The following is a 19,255-nucleotide window of genomic DNA, read 5'->3' on the forward strand; positions in this document are numbered from 1 at the left end:
TTTCCTCCAACTCCTCCCAGACAATCAAGCAGAAAACATTTTAAAGAAAAAAAATTAACTATTTCATGAACATATCAAAAGTCTGAAAATATATGCAACGTACTACTTTCATCGACCATCCATCTCTGCAAAATGTGGAGTGGGGACATTCTTTCATATTTCTTCTTTCCAGCAGAGCTTATCTATAATTTTGAAACATTCTTTATTTTTTTTGCTTATTCAATTTATATTGCTGCAGTCAATGAATATTGTTTTCTTGGTTCTGGTTACTTCTCTCACTATAACTTCCTATAGACCTTTCCATGCTTTGAATTATCGTGTTCATTATTTCTTATGTCACATATGGAGATTTTCTCCTTATCAATGGCCTCCTTGGCATATAACCCTAGTAGTAAAATCTGTGAGTCAAACAGTATGGACGTTTCAGTCAATTTATTTGCATAATGCCAAACTGCTTTCCCAAAGGGTCATATTGATTCACTACCAACTTTACCAGCAATGCTAGCACACCTCTCCTCCACAACCCCTCTTCTATTTTTCTCATGTCCTCAGTTTGGTTAGTTTGTGTGCTTTGCTGTGTAGGTTCTAATAATTCTTTTGATGTCTTCTGATTTTGTTGTGATTTTACCTTACTTTGTTATTTTGTTGATTATATTCTCTGCCTTATACAAATTGGCTAATGGCTTATGAGTTTTATTAATCTTTTCAACCAACTTTGAGTTTCGTCTATCATTCTGATAGTCTCTTTTTTAGTTTCCTAATTTGTTTACTTTTCCTCTAATATCCAATACTTCCTCTTTTGTGCTTTTTTTAAATTTCTCCTTTTTGTGGGAGAATGTAGGGCAATTGGGGTTAAGTGACTTGCCCAAGGTCACATGGCTAGTTTTTGTGTTAAGTGTCTGAGGCCACATTTGAACTCAGGTCCTCCTGACTCCAGGGCTGGTGCTCTATTCACTGAGCCGCCAGCTGCCCCTTCTGTGCTTATTTTATGTGTATGTTGGTCTTCTAATTTTTAAAGTGTATATTTAGTTCATTAATTCCCTAATTAACTTGAAGTATGTAAAGGATATTTTTTTCTATTTCTGTCCTGTTATATTTGTTTACAATATCTCTGTGACTTCATACATGGTCAGTTAGAGTTCCATATGGTAGTAAGGAACAAATATTCTATAAGAGTCTTATTCCAATAATGTCTAAGTCTTTTAGCTCTACTTATTTTCAGCAATTTGTTCAATTCTGCATCGTCCCTTTTATTTATATACTTATTTAAAACTGAGAGACACTGAAACCTCCTACCATTACTATACCTCTTTCTATGTCTTCTTATAATTCAGTAAACATTTCCATCATGGCTTTAGATGCTAAAGGATTGGTTTGTTGTCTATGGTTCCTTTCAGCATGATGTAGTTTCCTTGTTCATCTCTTTTTATGTTGTGAATGTTTGTTATTGCTTTGTCTGGTAGCAATATTATAACTCCTGCTTTTTTTGTATTTACCTTTGGTATATGTTCCCCCAACCATGTGGGAAAGCCCTAGTATTTTTCCTTCCTTTGGCCCCAGCTTCCCTTGACTCACCTTCCTGGTCTAGGGGAAAAGAAGTAGGAGGACCTAAGCAAATAAAAAACAGGATCAAACAAAACCTAAATATTTTCTACTGAAATGCACTCAGCCTGGTCTGAACAACACCCTGATTTGTAAAGTAAGATTGGAAGAATGATTAAACAAAAAAGGGCACTAATGATAAAAGGTTATTATGGAGCCCTGGATGCCCAAAACACAAACACATAAGAGTATAATTGCACAAAATTCATAAGGAAAGCCTCAAAAAGAAATACAGCCCTAAGATCACTTAGAATTCCTTAAAAGAAATGAAGCAAGAGTCTAAAAAAAATCAAATCATAAATTAAAAGAGATCTACAGAAAGAATTGAAAAAGACATCAAAGTGCTAGAGAAGAGACTTTAGAACAAGAATTAGCATTCTAGTACAAGAAAAAAAAATTAAGTTAAAACAGAAAAAATTGAACATAAAGTTACCTGGAAAACAAATCAAGAGGGAAAAAAAATCCAGGAATCACTGGCCTACCTAAAATCTATGTCCAAAATAAAAGCCTGAATACTAGAAAAAAATAGCACTTACTTGGTGCTTTAACATGTATAAAGTGCTTTACAAATGTAAAAATGAATGTGCTAATTCCCAAAATTTGCTTGAGCTCCTCAATTATCCAAATAAAGGAGGGGAGTGGTATGGGACTAACTTGACCAATCAGGATACAGAATGGCTTGACAAGAGTAAACCCATCTGGGAAGCACAGAATTAGTGACCCTGAAACAAGCTTGGCTCAAACCAGATGAGGCTATCAGCTGGCCTTGGACTCGTGGAGACATCCTTTTAACTTGTCTGTACTGAAGCCTTGGACTCTCTACTGTTCAATGTACCAAAGTCAGTTTCCCCTCATGCCTGCCATCCCTCTCACCCTATTTCCTCCCCGGTTAACCCCTTTTCCCCCTTTTTTTTTTTTTTTTTGCTTTTTGAAGGGGGGAAGGCAGGGCAATATTGGGGTTAAGTGACTTGCCCAAGGTCACACGGCTAGTAAGTGTTGTGTCTGAGGCCAGATTTGAACTCAGGTCCTCCTGATTCCAGGGCCGGATGAAACAAGCTGTCAAATGGGGGAAAAAAATCTTTGCATCAATTTTCTCTGATGAGAGATGAGTATTCAAAACATGGAAACAATGTAAATGTAGATATATATATATATGTACCTGTACATGAAAATGTAAATATTAATATAGAGATAGATATAAAACCAAAAGCCATTCCCTGAAAACTGGTCAATGGATATGAAGAAACTTCTGAAAATGAGAAATACAAACTTATCACAATCATATGAAATAATGTTTCAAATAACTAATAAAAAAAATACAAGTTAAAAAAACCTTGATATTTCACCTTATACTCTGTAAAATGGCAAAGATTACAAAACACAGACAACATTAGATTGTAGAAAGATAGGAATGCTGATGTACTGTTGGTGGAACTGTGAATTTGTACAATCATTCTGCAAAGCAACTGGAATTTTTCAAATAAAGTAGCTAAAATTACACAACTTCTTTGACTCAGAGGTTATACTGAAAGGTATATACCCTAAGCTGGTCACTGACAAAAAGAAAGGTTCTTTATACATGAAAATATTAATAGCAGCACTTTTTATGGAAATAAAGAACTGGAGACAAAGTAGATATTCCTCAAAAAGAAAGTACAAATTGTGGTACATGGGAAGACATATGAACTGATTCAAAGTGAAATGAGCAAAACAAGAAAAAGGTACATGACCGCAGTAATATAAATTGAAAAACAGCAAAAAAAAAGTCAAAATTGAATGCTCCAAATTTATAATGACCAATCGTGGTTCTTAAAGAAAGAGATGAGAAGGCACCCTGCCTGGCTTCTTTGGAGAGACTAGGGATGTGGTTCGCTGCAGATGTCAAACTATTAAAATATGTTGATTAGTTTTGTTGAAGGGTTTCTAAAAGTCCTCTTTATTCTTTGTTATGAAAACCATAGGTTCATAGTTCTATAGATCATAGCTCTAAAGCTGGAAGGGAAATCCTTTAAGGCCAGCTTGTTTAACTCTCTTATGTGACATGTAAGGAAACTGAGAGCCAGGGAGGTGAAGGGACTTTCCCAAGGTCACAATGGTACCAAAGATATCAAAGATGGGATCATAACTCAGGTCCTGTGACTCATGGGTCAGTGTTCTTTTGTGGCACAGTGAATAGAGTGGGCCTTGAGTGAAAAAGTCTCGAGTTCCAATTCCACCTCAGACACTTACTAGACACATAATGATTCTGGCAAGTTACTTGGCCTCTGCTTCAGTTTCCCCATCTGTAAAATGGGGATAAAAATAAAAGCTTTTACTTCCCAGGGTTTTTGTGAAAATCAAATGAGATAGCATTTATAAAGTGCTTAACACAATGCCTGCAACACAGCAGGCACAAAATCAAACCTCTCACTCGCCTTCCTTCCCTAAAAAATTTTTTTTATTGTACTAAAGGCATGAGGCTACACTGAAAAACGGAAGTGATATGAAAACAAAAGATAGTAATCAAATTTTATCATAAAATAATAAGGGAAATTGTCTACACTTGTGCTGAGACTCATATAATTAAGGCAAAAACCTAAGCAATAAATCTCTAGCTTTGTAAAGAAAGAGAATTTAGACTGTTCCAACACTCTTCCTCTTCCCACAGCGTAATTCTAATCTTGAGATAAAGACTTAAAGCAATGGGGTGGCTAGGTGGCGCAGTGAATAGAGCACCAGGCCTGGAGTCAAGAGGACCTGAGTTCAAATTCGGCCTTAGACACTTAACACAAAAAACTAGCCATGTGACCATGGACAAGTCACTTAACCCCAACTGCCCTGTCTTCCCCCCTACAAAAAAGCAAAAAAAAAAAAAAAAAGTTAAAGCACTGAATACAATGAGTCTGATAACTTATATGTACCCTCTATCTCTCAATATTAGTAAAATACCAGAAGAGACTATACCAAAATGTTTTTGACATGAATGAGTAATTACTCTGTTTTTCTATACCACCTATCAACATCACATGATTTCCAAGAAATATGGTATGACAGAATGTGGAAAATCTGCTGGTCACCTCACACAATAAAACTCTAAACAACCTGGAAGAAATGTATGACATCTTTAAGAATCTTTTAGAATATTAAGAACTGAGAAAAGAAAAAATAGTAATGAAACCCAATTTTCTCCTACTAATACAGACTCTAATTCACTGAAAGCAGAATCATTTTGAATGAGGAAGTTCTTCTTTTCTAATATCTTTGTTGCCTTTTAAGAGTAAGTGATAAGCCTTAAACATGTTGCTGAAAAAAATAAATCATCATAAATCTAACAACAAATCTATTTCTATATATTTAATCATACCTAAGAGTTGTTACCCCACTCCTTCATCAATCAATCTTCAAAATTGAAAAATAATTCATATAGAATGGTGTAATAGAGTTCTCAAACTTTTTGGTCTCAAGACCCCTTTACACTCTTAAAAACTGAGGAGACCCCCTAAAAAATTTTTGCTTATGTTATGCATTGTGTTACGTTATTACTATCAATATTTACCATATTAAAAATTTTAATGTCTTAGTATTATCATGAAACTAGTTTTGAACTTTTTGACCCCTGGAAAAGGGCTCAGGGACCTCGACGAGTTGAGAGGCCACACTCTGAAAACCACTGATAGTAGAGAGAAAACAGCAATCAAGAACACATGGATTCAAATACCCTGCTCTACCACAAGGTAGCTGTATCACTTTTTCTCTCAGGGTCCCAAGCAATTCTTAAGACAATAAATTAAAGAGAAAGTGTTCATATGCAGTCATAGATAAAGTTCCCCACCAGGTATTCCCTACACCAATGAAATAATAAGTCATATAAAAAGTATTTTAAGAAATCACTGAAGGGGGATGGAGTCAAGATGGCAGAGTAGAAAGAGGACTCCCACCCGGCTCTGGCTTCCACCTCCTCCAATTCATGTAAAAAATGACTCTAGACAAACTTTGGAGCTATAGAACCCACAAAATGACAGAGAGAAGCTAACCTCCCGCTGAAGACAGCCCAGCAGGCTGGCAGGAAGGGGCCAGCACAGCACTCTGGGAGCCCAGCCCAGCCCCACTCAAGCCCAAGGTTTTAGCCCCAGGGTAGCCTCAGCTGTGGCGGTTTCCAGAATTATCAACCCATAGATGCCAAATACAAAGTGAGAGGGCAGTGTAGACTTTGCAGGAACAGTGAATTTGGGAATGAGATCTGGCCTTTGCTCCAAGGGTGAGAAGCAATTGAGGCTCCACAGGTGTGCAGCCACTGGCCCTGTGGCTGCTTCAGAGCCTCAGGACTGCAGATTGCAGGGGGACCAAGCAACCAGTCTGAGGGATAAGCGCTCTTGCTTTAACCCGCTTGGATCTGGATTGCAGTCTAGGGTGGAGGTCCTGAGGTGCGTGACCAGTTTGCCAAGAGAGTGTGTGGAGGCTTCAGAGAGGGCACCCAACTAATAGCTCTAGCAGTTGAGAAAATCCCAGCAATTGAGATAAAGCCACCCTTCCTGGTAGCAGAGTTCTACTGTAGCAAAAAGCTCAAAAGTCAAGTAATTGAGCGGCAACATGAGCAAGCAAAGGAAACAAAGCAAACAGAGGAATCTGACATTAGACTCCTATTTTGGAGACAAAAAGGATCAAAGCATGGAATAGGAGGAAGACAGCAAAGTCAGAACTCCTGTACCAAAAGCTTCCAAGAAAAATATGACCTGGTTACAGGCCACAGAGGAGCTTAAAAAGGATTTTGAAGAAATCACTGGAGCAGAAAAATTATTAAAATAATTAACTAACCTCACTGGCAAGCACACAAAGCTACCCTACCCACCCACCAAAAAAGATAAGCCCTAGGGCTAAATAAAACTACTTCTAGGTTAAAAATAAAAACCCCTTACCCCTTGATGCACAATTCTTGCACACTCTTCAGCTAAATTTCCAAAGAATAATATATTGATTGTGTTAATTTCCGGATGAAATTTCTCTCTCTCTGTGAGAAAAATAGGATAAAAAACACATATTGCCATAAAACGTTTTTTACACACAAGAAAAATTATAAAAAGGAAAATCATACCAAATCCTATTTTATTTTTATATCGAAATAAAATCATGAATTGCAATTAAAATGGTTATTTTATAATATTTAAAGCATTGCAAAAATAACATGGAATATTACTTATTATCATGCTGTAAAAATAATAATGTCTTACTAATCATTGAAAATGAAATCATCTCCAATTTCAATTTAAATAGTCATTTACCTAATTTTCTAAAGGAAAAAAAACTAAGTACCATACCTTAATAACTGTTCCTAGTATTTTTTTTCTTTCAAATTCTCTTCCATAGATATTTCATACACTATAAGTTTCCTTTAAGCAAAGTATTGCTGCTCAATTTGGACTTCTACAATGTTTCATGCTAAAAAAAATCATCTTTATCAAATACTAATCAAAATATTCTTATATTTATTCAATATAGTTTTGTCTTTGCTTTCCATGTCCTGAATACAAAACAAATGTGTTTTGCCAAAAATTTTCAATGTCAAAGTCTGACATTGCTAATGTGATAGAATCACTCAACTCTTTTCTTTTGACTTAATTTATAAAAGATAATTCTGCTTGTCTAAGTAAAAAGAAATGAAAATAATTAACCTCAACAAAAATTTCACTAACAACTTTCAAAAGGCATAAGTAAATTTTATTTTATATACATATATAATATATATACACAATATACATATACAAAATATATATACACAATATGCATATACATACACACACACATATATATATTCTCCTACTTAAATATAATGCACAGCTGAAGTCACATTTCCATTCCCTTCAATGTATATCTATCCTCTTTCAAAACAGGTCAAAATCAACTTCTTCCAAGAACCCTTCCCTGATAAACTACAACTAAACTGTAATCACTCAAATACTGACAGTACTTAATATTTTGCTTGGATTACATTAGCTTACATTTACTCATACATTACTTTGTAAGTATTCAAACTGTAATTAGATTCTAGATTCTCTGATTATAATAGTTCTTTTAAATAGCACTTTAAGGTTTGTAACTCATGCTACATAAATTATTTAATTCTTATGACAATCCAGTGACACAGATGCTATTACTCCCATTTTACAAACAAGGACTTCCAAACTGGGTGAGATTAAGTAACTCACCCAGGTCACAGGGCTAAGTATCGCAGCATGCAGGTGTACCTAAGTCCAGTTTTATCCATTATGGCATTGAACTACCTAGTAATTCATAATCTGTTTCATATTTTAATATGTTTCCCACAGCATCGGGCACAATGATGTTGGATTGCTCAATGAATATTTATTAAATGAATAAATACTCTGACTCCACTATGAGTTTAGATTCTTTGAAGACCGTAAATGTATCTTGGCAGCTGAGAGAAGAATGTACTGAAATTGGGTGAAACTTGAGGATGAAGGAACAGTTAGAATTCTATTGCAAGAGAATGGTGAGAGGTGATGAGAGACTAAAACAGGGTTGCAGCTGTGTGAGTGAAGAGGTGACATAGAAAAGACATACTATGAGGGCAGAAATGACAAGATTTGGTATAAGTAAAAGTGAGCACACCTAAGTCATACCCAATTTGCAGATAAAAGAAATGCCCACTGTAACACATCTAACAAGTGGTCATTCATAGTCTGCATAGAACTTCTAAGGAGAATTTTCTACTTCCCAAAGTAGTCCATTCCACTTTTGGACAATCCTCCATTTGTTGGGACACTTTTCCTGACATCAAGCACAAATATACCTCCTTTTTGACTTCTACCCCTTGCCCTATTTCTGCCCTGTGAAGACAAAAAGAACAAATCTAATCCCTCTTCTATAGAATTGTCTAAGCAGTAACTGAGTACAGTCAGCTAGCCTGTCCTGCTTGAGTCTTGTGTTATACAAGGTAAACATCTCTAATTCCTTCAGTTTCATATGATGTGATCATTATAACATGGACTCAAAGGCCCTGTACCATCATGATTAACCTTGTTTATCAAAGTCTGTTTTTCTTTGCTTATTTTTGGAGGGTTTTTTTTTTCATTCCCAAAGCACTTCAAATATTATCTTATCTGATTCTCACAACATCCATGTCTGTTAGGTGATATTATTACTTCAATTTTACTGAGCAAAGTTAAGCAGCTCACTCAGGGCCAGACAATATTTGTCCTTCTGACTCCAGGCCCAGAGCTCTATTTATTGTTCCACTTATATACAATAGTAGCTGAAATTTCAAGGATTATCTTCTTTTTCAGTTCTACTGTCTATAAGGAGGTGCTCATTTTAGTTGGTGTTTGTTACGTTCAGAGTATTTTTTTTTAATTTAAAATAAGGCCAAGTGGAATTATAAACTATGAAGAAAGTAAAAATAATACCTTTTGTCCAGTCAATATCTTTTTTGTTCAATATTCTCTAAGAACCTATATTTATAAGCAGAAGGACATAATTTACCACAGGTAAATAAATGTCTGGTACTTTCTGGATCAAATGACTTCAGAAACTTAAAAAATAGTGTTATCAAAAAAAACTGATGTCTTTCTCATTTAAAAAAAAAACAATTCTCTATTGTATAACACTATATTTTAATGCTGGTATTTCCTCACCCTGGAAAATCAAAAAATGTTTAATGAGTGTACACTGAGGAAGAATAGAAAAAAATATATAACATAGTTTCTGCTCACATGTGGTTTACAATATAGCTGGGGAGATAAGGCACTCACAGGGACACATGCATACACTCAAAGATGACTAATATTATAAATGAAGAAAAATATGAAAAATATCAGTACATACAAGAAGACATACAAAGTGATACATATGCCATCAACTGTGGTGTTTTTGCTAAACTATTTCAGAAGAACATACTTTGCTTTGGGTTTACTAGTTTTTTCATGTGCTTGTTTATGTTTGCTGAGTGAAAAGAAAATTACCAATTTAACAGTACAAGGCAACATGAGAAACTGAAATGTGTGATACAAATACTTAAGTGCTGGACAGGATTCAGAGGAGGGAGAAATCACTTCAGGATATTGTGAATGGCTAGGGAAAGTAAAATTTAGAAGTAGGAGGTAAGACAGTCCTTGGAAAATAGGTGGGATTTGTAAAGAAGAAAGGGAAGGCAGTCCAGGTAGAAAGAACAGGGTGAGCAAAAGCACAAAAATTAGAATGCACAAAGTATGCTTCAGGTACAAATCATATCAGTCTGACTGGAGCAAATAGTGTTGTGGGTGAGCAGCAGAAAAAACGTTGAAACCGTTTTGTGTAGGATCAGATTGTATACAGTGCTGAACAATGGGGTGAGGAATTTTAATATAAGACTACATAGCAAGTGGATGAATGCTATAGGTGAACTTCTGTTCCTTATATTAAATACCTTGCATTATTATCTTCAAAAAGGCTGTTCCATCTCCAAGCTGCGTTAAAGAGTAGATAACTGAAACTGTACCCTGAAATTTTAAAAACAAAAGAAAAGGGAAAAAAATTAAACAATATTTGAAAGGCACTGTAAAAACTGATTCCAATTTCAACAAAGATCTCCTATGGGTAGAGCACTATGCTGTGGGTTATCAGACCTTACACAGAATTCTACTTCCACTAATCATGTTTAATTTTGTGTAGTTGTTGGTATATGGTTATTTGAATGCATACAGAGAGCAAGTGTAGTATAATGGAAACAGTGCTGGGCCTGGCATCACAAAACCTGTGTTTGAATTCTGCTTCAAATCATGCGCTGCTCATTTCATTTCACAAATTTCAATGAATTACTATGAGGAAAGCACTTTGCAAAACTTAAAGTGCTATATGTCAGTTATTATTATTATTATTATTATTATTATTATTTGTCATTTCCCTCTACCGTACATATACCTCCATGAGGGAACGGACTATCTTATTTTGTGCCTTAACCAAAAGCTAGTAATAGTGTAATACACCCAAAGACTGATTTAAAAATGTTTTTTGAATTGAAATGGCTAGAATAGCATAATTTTTTTTAATTAGCCTCCTTTTTACTCCTATTTATAGGACTAAAAGAAACACATAATATACAAAGATTCCCAGTTGGAACTTTGTTTTAATGACAACTACACAGAATTCAAAATATATTTTCACATTATTATAAATGCTGATTAGGTTCCCAATGTAACACACAATACCCTATTAGCCTATATTGTGGCTCCAAAACAGGGCATTTACAATGAAAAATTGTAAAAAATAACATGAAAACTAAACAAAACAATCACCCTAAAAATCGAGTGTAAGTAGAATGTACACATGTATGCTTAACCTAGCATTTGAGGAACAGTAGGATTAACTAAGCAAGAATAAAGAGAGAGATGGAAATCTGCATGAAAATCCTGAAGGGAATTTTGGGTACTCTGTAAAATTTTTGAAAATGATAGTAGTATTTCTTCAACATAGTCACCTACTTTAACTTTAAAATTTGTGTTTTTCTTTTTCTTGGCATATGACTAGTGTACTTCACATACTTGTCAAGATTAGTCATTTACTTGACTCACAAATGGAAACAAAAGGAAACCTTCCTAAAATATCGGAAAAGCATTAAAGAGTATAAAAAAGGAGAGGTGTGTGTGTGTGTGTGTGTGTGTGTGTGTGTGTGTGAGACAGAGAGAGAGAGAGAGAGAGACTGCTTGGAAAGAAAAATTTATAAAAGCATTCTCATGTTGGGTCAGAGAGCTCACTATGCCAAATATTGGTATACCACCTCACATTGTAAACTGTCAATCAAAAGTTTCAAGATTTGATGGAAGGAGATGAGGAATAAGGGGTGGTGATAGCCAAACATTTGTGTGAATAAGTTACTCATATGCTACTTTTTGTAAATCAAGAAGTGTCTATTTAAATGCCAATTTTGAACATGTTGATATAGTTTTTAGTTAAATACAGTTCTGTTCAGATGAATTGCTATGGCATGGAGTTAGTTGGTCCTGGGTTTCTAGAGGATAAGCCAGGACTGCACAAACTGAGAATATCATACCAAATTACATAAAGACTTCAAGTATAATCCTGATGATAGATTATATTCCCCTTGTAGAAAGACTAGTCTAGAAAAAAGTTCAAAAAAACTTTATCAAAAAAACATCATTAAGTTGGCTGCAAAGTGACTTTTTCAGTCTTAGCAATGATAGAAGACAATCTACTAAGTTATCAGATGGTTGTGAATGAAGGAAAATACCTACATTAAAAAAAAAAACATGCATCTTCAAAGTAATGAAATGCTCAATAAAGTTATTCTAAAAAATTATTTTTGGCCTTTTTTCATTTGGCGATCAGCCACTAGCTGTTTCCCTACCTCAGGCTCAGTCCCTCCATCATCACTGCAACTGCTGCTCCCTCCTCTTCTCAGTCTCTCCCACCACAATCACCATAAGCTTTGGAGATCTCAACACACCCTCAGGCCTGCAGAACCTCAATGACTTCCTGGCAGACAAGAGCTATGTGGAGGGGTTTGTGCCATCCCAGGCTGACACTGCAGTATCTGAAGTCATCTCAGGTGCACCACCTGTAGACCTATATGATGCTCTCTCCTGATATAACCACATTAAGTCCTATGAGAAGCAAAAGGCAAGCTTTCCAGGAATAAAGGCTTTGGGCAAGTACAGGCCTGCTGATGTAGAATATACCACCGGAAGTGGAGCTACAGTAGATAGCAAAGATGGTGATGGCATTGATCTGTTTGGGTCTGATGAGGAAAGTGAAGAAGCAAAGAAGCTAAGAGAACACCTTGCTCGGTATGAATCAAAGAAATCAAAAAACCCTGTAATTGTTGCCAAGTCTTCCATCTTACTTACTTCCATCTTCTAAACTAGTTCCAGTGGGATACGGCATCAAGAAGCTTTAGATACAGTATGTGGTTGAAGACAACAAAGTTGGGACAGATAGCTAGAGGAAAGGATAACTCCTTTGAAGACTATATATAACCCATGGATGCTACTGCCTTCAATAAGATCTAAAACTTACTATCCTCAAAAATTACACTTAAATAAAAACATTTACAAGCAAAAAAAAAATAATTTTGAAAAAAGAATATTAGCTTTTCACTTTCTGAAACTTGCTATATTTGAAGTTATGGCTATTTTCCCCATCAACCACTAATTTTTAAAACTTCCCACAAATCTAAAGTAAAATTAACCTTTTTCTCATTTATGCAAAACTAATTATGGGGTATCCAGGAGTCAATTAAGACCTGAGTTCAAATCCAGTCTCGGATACTTACTAGGCTGTGTACTGTGGGCAAGTCACTTAACTCTGTTTCAGTTTCCTCATATGGAAAATGAGCTGGTGAGGGGTAAACTATTCTAGTACCTTTGCCAAGAAAATCCCAAATTGGGTCACGAAGAGTGAGAGACAACTAAAACAACTGAATGAAAACAAAGCTAATTTATCCTAGAACTGCCCTGAAATAAGACACTTAATGTTTGACCCCACAAAAACTAAAATCTTTTATTTAATAAGTGCAAATGCTAATTTTATTATATATTTTTTTAATTTTTTGCTTTTTTGGAGGGCAATTGGAGTTAAGTGACTTGCCTAAGGTAACACAGATAGTAAGTGTGTCAAGTGTCTGAGGCCAGATTTGAACGTAGGTCCTCCTGACTCCAGGGTTGGTGCTCTATTCGCTATGCCACCTAGCTGCCCCTATGCTAATTTTATTATAGATGCCAAAAACTTCACTCAGTAAACATTAATGTTAACAGTATTATAAATTCCATAGACCTTAAGTAGAGAAGAAATCCAAAATGGTAAAAGAAAAATATTTCAAAATATGAATATTTCTAAAAGGCATTTATGACCTATAAAATTAAACTTACTTTTAACAGTACATTCCTAAAATGCAGCTATGATTCAGAAAATGAACTGATCTACTTAAGATTAAGTCACAGTAATAATCTTTTTGAACTTTTTCCAATGTAATGTTTTACTAGAAGCCAAGTACATCATTGAATTATGTTACTAATTAGCCACATCATCAATTAGTAGATTTATGGAGCTTTAAAATAAATTTAAAAACAAACACAAGAGTAAAAGGTGTGTACTAGGATTAAAAATACAAGACAAAGATTATGATTTAACATCAGACTTGCTAGGTTTGTTTTTTATTTGCTTTGACAAGTATATCTTAATCTTCAAAATGTAGCATAATAGTTCAGAAGGTATCACTAAATGTGAAGCAATATATTTTGAAAGACTAATTATGCCTTAATCAAATCTTCCACAGAAATGCTATACTATAAATCTTTGCTGAGAAGTAGAAATGAAGCCAACACATTTCTTGTGAAAATTACAGGTGTTTTTGAAGAAAAGATTAAAATATTCTACTGCATATGATCAACAACAATTCTCACCTAACTTTATGCCCAAATGAAAGGAGCATATGTTATAAAATTAAGTAGGGGAAAAGAGTGACTAAAACCCTGTTGGTGGAGCTGTGAATTGGTTGAACCACTATGGAAAACAATTTGGAGTTATAGTAATAAAATTACTATCTCTGATTCAGAAAGGACATTTATTACTATGTCATACCTCAATGAGTACAAAAACAGTATATTCACTATTGCAGCAGCAACCACACTGGCATACACAGGATGGCTGCTAGCACCGGTTCTTAGATCTGCTTTACTAGGAAAGATTGCTGTTTAAGGGGTCAACAGTCTTTTTGAACTATATTCACTAGTTCAGGGGAAAAGTCAGCACCCTGAACTTCAGAGAAAATATAAGTAGAGAAAAAAAGACCAATAGACAGGGTTTCTAACTGAGAATCTAGCACAGATCAACAGACATATCCAAGTGTCTGACCCAGGCAATACATACATACTTACTGGATATAGAAGTATGAACATCTGGGGTTTTTCAAAGCTGGGCACTCCTTAAGGGCTAACCAGAATCTCATCTGGTGAAATCAGAATACTATTACAATGAGTGAGCCCCAAAGCTAAATGCTAATAAGAGGGAGAGTAAGAGGGATGCAGAGGCAGAGGGTTTAGAGGGAGAGGGTTTAAAGGGAGAGTTTAGAGGGAGAGGGTGTAATTCAGCGCTCAAAGCCTTCCAATGAGCAAGCTTCCCTTAATGGGCTCTACTTGAGGGCTAGAGAAAATCTTGTATGCCATTAACATCACAACTACTATGCATATGTAGTGAGGTCAAATACTGGGAAATACATTTTTTAAAGAGCAAACAACTGAAAGAAAGTTGGTGCCTATAAAATTAGGGAATCAAAACATGACAAATATAAAGAATTCAGAGAAACTTGGGAAGAGTGGTATGAACACAGAACAACAGAATAATTCAAAACCAAGAGAATAATTCATAGAATAATCACAATAATATAAAGGGAAAAAACATCATCAATACATCTACCTTCCTATGGGTATTATTTATTTTTTTGAAGATACCATACATAACCAAAAATTAAAATATCTAGAGACCTGGTCAAAATGTGATAGCTGAGGCTGTTGAAGATATTAAATATCCAGAGGTTTTATAAGACAAGCATTAAGGACAAATGACTAACCAGGTTAGGATTTGAAGAATAAGAAAAAAAGCAGTTAAGATTCAAAGAGCAAAGTCCTATAGTCATGTAACTATTAAGATGACTGAAACCCTCAGATTCTTTCAGCCCTTCGTTCAGAGCATCCAATGAGATCCATTAAAAATTTGCCAAATGCAATTAAGCAACACAGAAATATTTTCAAAATCTTTCAGGTTATATGTGTACAAGTCTAAAGCAAAATTCTAAGAGGACGTTCCGACAGTCCTTCCCAAACTTTTCAGTTCCCTTTTGTGTGCTGTCTTCTTCCTCCTTTAGTAAGTCAATAAGCATTTATTAAACATCTATCATGTTCCAGGCACCGTAGTAAGCATTTGAGGATACAAAGAAAGGCAGGGAGCCCTCAAAAAGCTCACAATCTAACGGGGGAAACAAGAGACATGTCTCGTTCATGGAACGGCAAGGAGTCCGATATCACTGCACTGAAAAGTATGTGTACTATGTGGAAAGAGGGGAGGAGGACTGAAAGAGTAAGACGACTAGAAAGGTTGCAGGCCAGGACTGGTTATGAAGGGCCAACCAGGGGATTTTATGTTCAATCCTGGAGGTAGTAGGATCAAAGACAGTAGATGAGGAAGTGATCCAAGTCCGAGGCATGGCAGGATGCAACTGTTGATATAAGGGAGTGAGGGACTCAAGAAGAAAACAAGGTAAAGGTGAACTGGTTCACCAAAGGGTTAAGTTGGAGGAAAAAAAAAGCACAAGGAATAGTTAAGAGGTGATGAAGACCTGGGAGAGAATGGAAGGGTCCAGGGATTAAATGCCACAGTGTGGACAAAGAGTAGGGTTTGGTGCTGGAAGGCAAAGGGTAAGGTAGAAAAGCCCAGATTATGGTTAGAAAAAGGGATTTCAGAATTATAATGCTGTTCCTTATGGGCAGCGCCTGTTAAGTCTTTCCTTCTGCTTGTATGTATATCTCCTATGTCTGGAATATAGTAAGTGTTTAATTCTAGTTGCTGGCCTGTATGAATTTACCATTTACTTTGATAGCAAAAGCAAATAATCAAGAGATTATGAATAGACATCAGATAATAAGGAAAACCAGTGAGACCTCCGAATATTAAATATTATCTGCTATTGGGTATATTCTTCAAACAAGTAACAGTATAGATATATACATATATGCATGTCTGTAAGTATTGTGTATATATGTGCATGTATGTATCTAAATATATATGCATATATTGACATGATTTTTTAAGGAAAAGGAATTGTGAATTATTAAAACTCCTTACCTGAATAAATTTGTTAGTATAATCACAACCAAGTTGTAGAGTTCTGAAACTGACTTCTTCTAAGTAGCTTGGTAATTGAACTTCAGGAACTCCATTGACTTCCTTTACTAGGTGAACCGGCATATTTGCACTTAAAACCAATTCCAATTAGATTACTTGATTGACAGTATTCATCTGAGGGCACAAAAACCACCATATGACTGAACTAAACCACCATTATTCCCAAGTTTAGTAACTATTATAAATTAATGAAGGACAGAACTACAAATTGGGATTCTAACAGATTTTCCTGAGCAATTTGCTCAGTCCCATTCCCTTTCCAGACACTTATGTTCCTTAGCACTTCCTGTGGCTGTCACATACATTGTTTAGCATCATACTATGGCATATACTTTTCATTTATTTTTTTTAAGTGACAGGCCCCTTGAATACAAGAGATATAACAAGCTTCTTCATAATAACAACTTATTTTTCAAATAGGACTTTTTGAGGTTTACAAAGGTTTACATAAACTCATTTGAAACTCACAACACTGAAAGGCAAATTCTGTTTCACTTTACAGTTGAGGAAACTATGTTACTAAAAGGTTAAATCATTTACACATCTGTGGTTACAGGGATAGTAAGTGCTAGGGGCAAGAATTGAAATAAGATGTCTCCCCATTCAATACTAAACACTACTACACCATACTATCTCAACCGTGGCAATACTACACAGAGTAGGTAGTCAATAAATTTACAGGCTCTCCAACTGTATATCTGGAATAGATTTTGGAGGTCATCTAGTCAAACACTTCCATTTCATAAGAGAATGAAAATGAGAAAGGATAAGTGCCTCATCCAAGCTAAACTAGAACTGGGATTGGAACTTAGTTCTTCTGGACCCCAGTTCAGAATGCTTTCCACTACTTCAGGAGTAAGTGCTCTATAAATGGTAGCTAGTAGTAATAGTAGCAGCAGTGGCAGTAGTAGGAGGAGTGTTAGGAATAGTAGTAGAAATAGCAAAATGGGGATAATAATAGCACCTTCTTCCCAGAGTAGTTGCTAGGATAAAACCAGATATGAGATATATCTAATTTTGCTATAGTGCCTCCATCGCTTATTTCCTTCGTGACCTTAGGGAAGTCATTTAACCAGCCTCTGGGTCTAATTTTTCTCATCTGTAACTTGGGAGAGGGAGAGAGGTTAGGCTAGATGGCCTGAGGCCCCTTACAGCATCCTGAATATAAAATCCTGTTTAGCTTTTAAAGTCCTTCATAAACTGGGCCCTTCCAATCTTCCCGCACTGTGCTCCACTACAAGTACTAGGTAATCCAGGGACACGAACCTCTTGGGGGCCCCACCCCCACAGGGCATTCCAAGCGTTTTCATTGGCCGTCCCCCATGCCTGTCCCTGTTCTATTTCTCCTCATCTCCAGCTCCAGGCTTCTTTTAAGTCCCACCTTTTGTAAGAAGATCCATCCTAGTGCCTTCCCTCTGACGCTGCCCCCACCTCCAATTTTACCCTTGTTTGTAAAGAGCTGCTGGCATTTTGGAATGTGAGCTCCCTGTGGGCAGGACCTGGCACATAGTATAGGCTTAATAAACGCTGGCAGACTATTTGACAAAAACGAAAACCTGTGGCGCTAAGACCTTAGCTGTGTGGCCCTGGGTCATTCAACTTTGCCTCTGAGCCATTATTCTACTCATCTGTAAAGTGGGTAGAAGCACCGGCTTCTATAGGGAGGAAGGCACTTTTTAAAACATAAATCTCCGCTGAAATGTGCAGGGTTATCAGGAACGACAATGTCTGGGCAGGATAGATGCCAATCCTATCAACTGTAATGGATAACTTCCTCCAGCAAAGTCGGCACCAAAACAATCCAGATGCAAAGGCAACGCTTTTTTTAGGAGACAACTAGCCCCTGTCCCACTTATCCTCCCCCCTGCAGAATCCCACCTGAGACCAACCCCTCCCGCCGCCGCGCCCCGCTCCCTCACTCAGTGCAGGAGCTTCCAATCTGCTAAGGCGCAAAAAGTCAACTCACCCCTGCAGAGGCCCACAAACCCGGAAGTGCGAAGGACGCAACGCTACGTCGGTAAATTAGTTTGGCGCGTGCGCCGCCCCCCGCGCTTGCGCGCTGACGGATATGATGCTACTTCCTGGTTTTCTATTTCGGGCAAATCCTCACTCTTGGAAGTTTTCTGTTTACCGTTTCCCACCCTGATGAAATAAAAGCGAGGTTCGCTTAAAGGAGGTTTGGTTTGCTGTGTACATCGCTTCTCTGGAGGAATGCTTGGAGATCACTTACTCTAACCCACTCCCCTTATTTTACAGAGAAGTAAACTGAGGGCCAGAAGGTGGCATATTCCACCACACACCCCTTCCTTTACAGGTAACTATCATCCATAAGAGTTAAGTGAGGTCAATCAATCCACACCTTTTATTTTGTTGTTGTTCTTTAATCGTTTCAGGAGTCAGAAAGACGTGAGTTCAAATCCACCCTCAGACACTTATTAACTGTGTGACTCTGCTGCAGACACTTGACCCCCAACCGCCTCAGTTTCCTCATCTGTAAAATGAGGATAATATCAGCACCTGCTTCGCAGGGTTGTTGTGAAGCCCAAATGAGATGATAGTAAAGAGCTTCACAAACCTTAAAGGCTACAGATATAATAGTAACAAGGCTAGGATTGTTAACATGACAAATCACTCATAAAATCTGACCAGGTGTGTTGGTGTGACGAGTTCCTGCTTTATATTGTTCTCTGTCTAGTCATTGGCCCCATAGATAAGGAATCACCGCCAAATCCCATCCCTAAAATCAGTGGCACATCTGACTGTCCGC

General features: G+C 36.5%; 1 protein-coding gene and 1 pseudogene across 4 annotated transcripts in view; one reads left to right on the top strand and one right to left on the bottom strand.

Annotated features, from left to right (window-relative positions):
• POT1 (protection of telomeres 1) overlaps window positions 1–18,549 on the bottom strand; it is a 99,389-nt gene extending 80,840 nt beyond the window's left edge. For 2 of the 4 annotated variants that reach the window (XM_069087135.1, XM_069087132.1), the window contains exons 1-4: window positions 18,455–18,549; window positions 16,429–16,602; window positions 10,001–10,073; window positions 6,498–6,589 (exon numbers count right to left, since the gene is read on the bottom strand). In XM_069087135.1, coding sequence (XP_068943236.1) covers window positions 6,498–6,589; window positions 10,001–10,073; window positions 16,429–16,551 — 288 coding nt within the window. In that variant the 5' untranslated portion in view covers window positions 16,552–16,602; window positions 18,455–18,549. Of the gene's footprint in view, window positions 1–6,497; window positions 6,590–10,000; window positions 10,074–16,428; window positions 16,603–18,366 lie in introns of all 4 variants that reach the window. The other 2 variants (XM_069087133.1, XM_069087134.1) reach the window with 2 other exon arrangements.
• LOC138160354 (elongation factor 1-beta pseudogene) lies at window positions 11,768–12,566 on the top strand (annotated as a pseudogene).
• Window positions 18,550–19,255: the final 706 nt, after the last annotated feature.

The sequence above is a fragment of the Petaurus breviceps genome, unplaced genomic scaffold, assembly GCF_028583685.1.
Source record: "Petaurus breviceps papuanus isolate PSGF00001 unplaced genomic scaffold, PetGlider_PUasm1.0 181, whole genome shotgun sequence".
NCBI lineage: Eukaryota > Metazoa > Chordata > Mammalia > Diprotodontia > Petauridae > Petaurus > Petaurus breviceps.